This window comes from Sinocyclocheilus grahami, unplaced genomic scaffold (genome assembly GCF_001515645.1).
Source record: "Sinocyclocheilus grahami isolate Dianchi unplaced genomic scaffold, SAMN03320097.WGS_v1.1 scaffold603.1, whole genome shotgun sequence".
NCBI classification, from domain to species: Eukaryota; Metazoa; Chordata; class Actinopteri; order Cypriniformes; family Cyprinidae; genus Sinocyclocheilus; species Sinocyclocheilus grahami.
The window spans coordinates 964,029-966,277 of NW_015505782.1; the positions used below are offsets into that span (position 1 = coordinate 964,029).

Sequence of the window (2,249 nt, forward strand, 5' to 3'; positions counted from 1 at the left end):
TAATTATTAATATAATATATATATATATATATATATATATATATATATATATATATATATATATAATTTTTTATTTTATAAATGATATACAAACTATATAATCAAATATGTTTCTATTTTTTTTATTTATTTATTCATTCTTTTATTCATTTTATAGAATATTGTTGCATAAATTTAGTTGTGTGAGGTCATGTATGTGATGTGTGTGTTTGCTATAGGATGGGATGGAAGTGATTTCTCCTGAGGAGGAGGTGATGGATTCAGATGATAACACTGAAGAAGATCTGGGTGTGTTGGATGACCAGAGGAGCGTCATTCTGCATCTGCTGTCTCAACTCAAACTGGGCATGGATCTCACACGGGTGTGAATCACAACAACACATCAGTAACACATCAGTATCAGTATTTGACTTTAAGGTGTCTATCTGTGTGCAGGTTGTTCTTCCCACATTCATCCTGGAGAAGCGTTCACTGCTGGAGATGTACGCTAACTTCATGGCGCACCCGGACCTGTTCCTGTCCATCTCTGCCGGAAGCACCCCAGAGGAGCGTATGGTGCGTTTCGTTGAATATTACATGACCGCCTTCCATGAAGGACGTAAGGGTGCCGTCGCCAAAAAGCCCTACAACCCGGTGCTGGGCGAGACCTTCCACTGCTCATGGGAGGTTCCACAAGATCGAGTCTGCCCTCTGAGGACTGAGACCAACCCCAAGACTAATCAGGAGGTGACGGGGGCGGGGTCAGACCCTTACAAGGTGCGTTTCGTGGCAGAGCAGGTTTCCCATCATCCTCCGGTGTCTGGGTTTTACTGTGAGTGTGCTGAGAGAGGCATGTGCGTCAACACACACATCTGGACCAAGAGCAAGTTCATGGGCATGTCAGTGGGCGTCTCTATGGTAGGAGAAGGTGGGTAAATTTTCACTCAGAGGTTGCTAGTAAATTTCACAATTAAAGGGATTGTTCATGCAAAAATAAAAATTAGCTGAAAATGTACTCATCCTCAGGCCATGCAAGATGTAGATGAGTTTGTTTCTTCATCAGATGTGGAGAAATTTAGCATTACATCACTTGCTCACCAGTGGATCCTCTGCAGTGAATGGGTGCCATCAGAATGAGAGTCCAAACAGCTGATAAAAACATCACAATAATCCACAAGTAATCCACACCACTCCAGTCCATCAGTTAATGTCTTGTGAAGTGAAAAACTGTGTTTGTTAGAAATGAGTCCATCATTAAGATGTTTTAACTTCAAACTGTCCTTTATCCATAATACTGCTTTCTCCAGTGAAAAGTCACCTCGTCTGAATCAGGAGAAAAATATGCACAGATCAAGCCCAGTTTATAAGTGAAAACAGTCAAGAACAGTTCTAAACAAATATGTTGGTGGATTTTTATGTGATAGTACAACAGGAGATGGACTTATGATGCTTACATATGTTACAGTATGTTACGATATGTTTACTAGTTGCTCTTGTGTAAAGTTATATATATATATGTATATACACTGAAGAAAATTATGAACGCAACACTTTTGTTTTTGCCAACATTTTTCATGAGCTGAACTCATGAAAAGATATTACTTTTTCTATGTACACAAAAGGCCTATTTCTCTCAAATATTGTTCACAAATCTGTCTAAATCTGTGTTAGTGAGCACTTCTCCTTTGCCGAGATAATCCATCCACCTCACAGGTGTGGCATATCAAGATGCTGATTAGACAGCATGATTTTTGCACAGGTGTGCCTTAGGCTGGTCACAATAAAAGGCCACTCTAAAATGTGCAGTTTTATCACACAGCACAATGCCACAGATGTCGCAAGTTTTGAGGGAGCGTGCAATTGGCATGCTGACTGCAGGAATGTCCACCAGAGCTGTTGCCCGTGAATTGAATGTTCATTTCTCTACCATAAGCCGTCTCCAAAGGCGTTTCAGAGAATTTGGCAGTACATCCAACTGGCCTCACAACCGCAGACCACGTGTAAGCACACCAGCCCAGGACCTCCACATCCAGCATCTTCACCTCCAAGATCGTCTGAGACCAGCCACCCGGACAGCTGCTGCAACAATCGGTTTGCATAACCAAAGAATTTCTGCACAAACTGTCAGAAACTGTCTCAGGGAAGCTCATCTGCTCATCAAGCTCAAGTCTCCTCATCGGGGTCCCGACCTGACTGCAGTTCGTTGTCGTAACCGACTTGAGTGGGCAAATGCTCACATTCGATGGCGTCTGGCACTTTGAAGAGGTGTT

General features: G+C 42.0%; 1 protein-coding gene across 1 annotated transcript in view; it reads left to right on the forward strand.

Annotated features, from left to right (window-relative positions):
- LOC107557452 (oxysterol-binding protein-related protein 10-like) overlaps positions 1 to 2,249 on the forward strand; it is a 41,794-nt gene that overhangs the window by 37,888 nt on the left and 1,657 nt on the right. The window contains exons 7-8 of the mRNA XM_016240869.1: positions 219 to 362; positions 436 to 907. Of these exons, the coding sequence (XP_016096355.1) occupies positions 219 to 362; positions 436 to 907 (616 nt within the window). The remainder of the gene's footprint in view (positions 1 to 218; positions 363 to 435; positions 908 to 2,249) is intronic.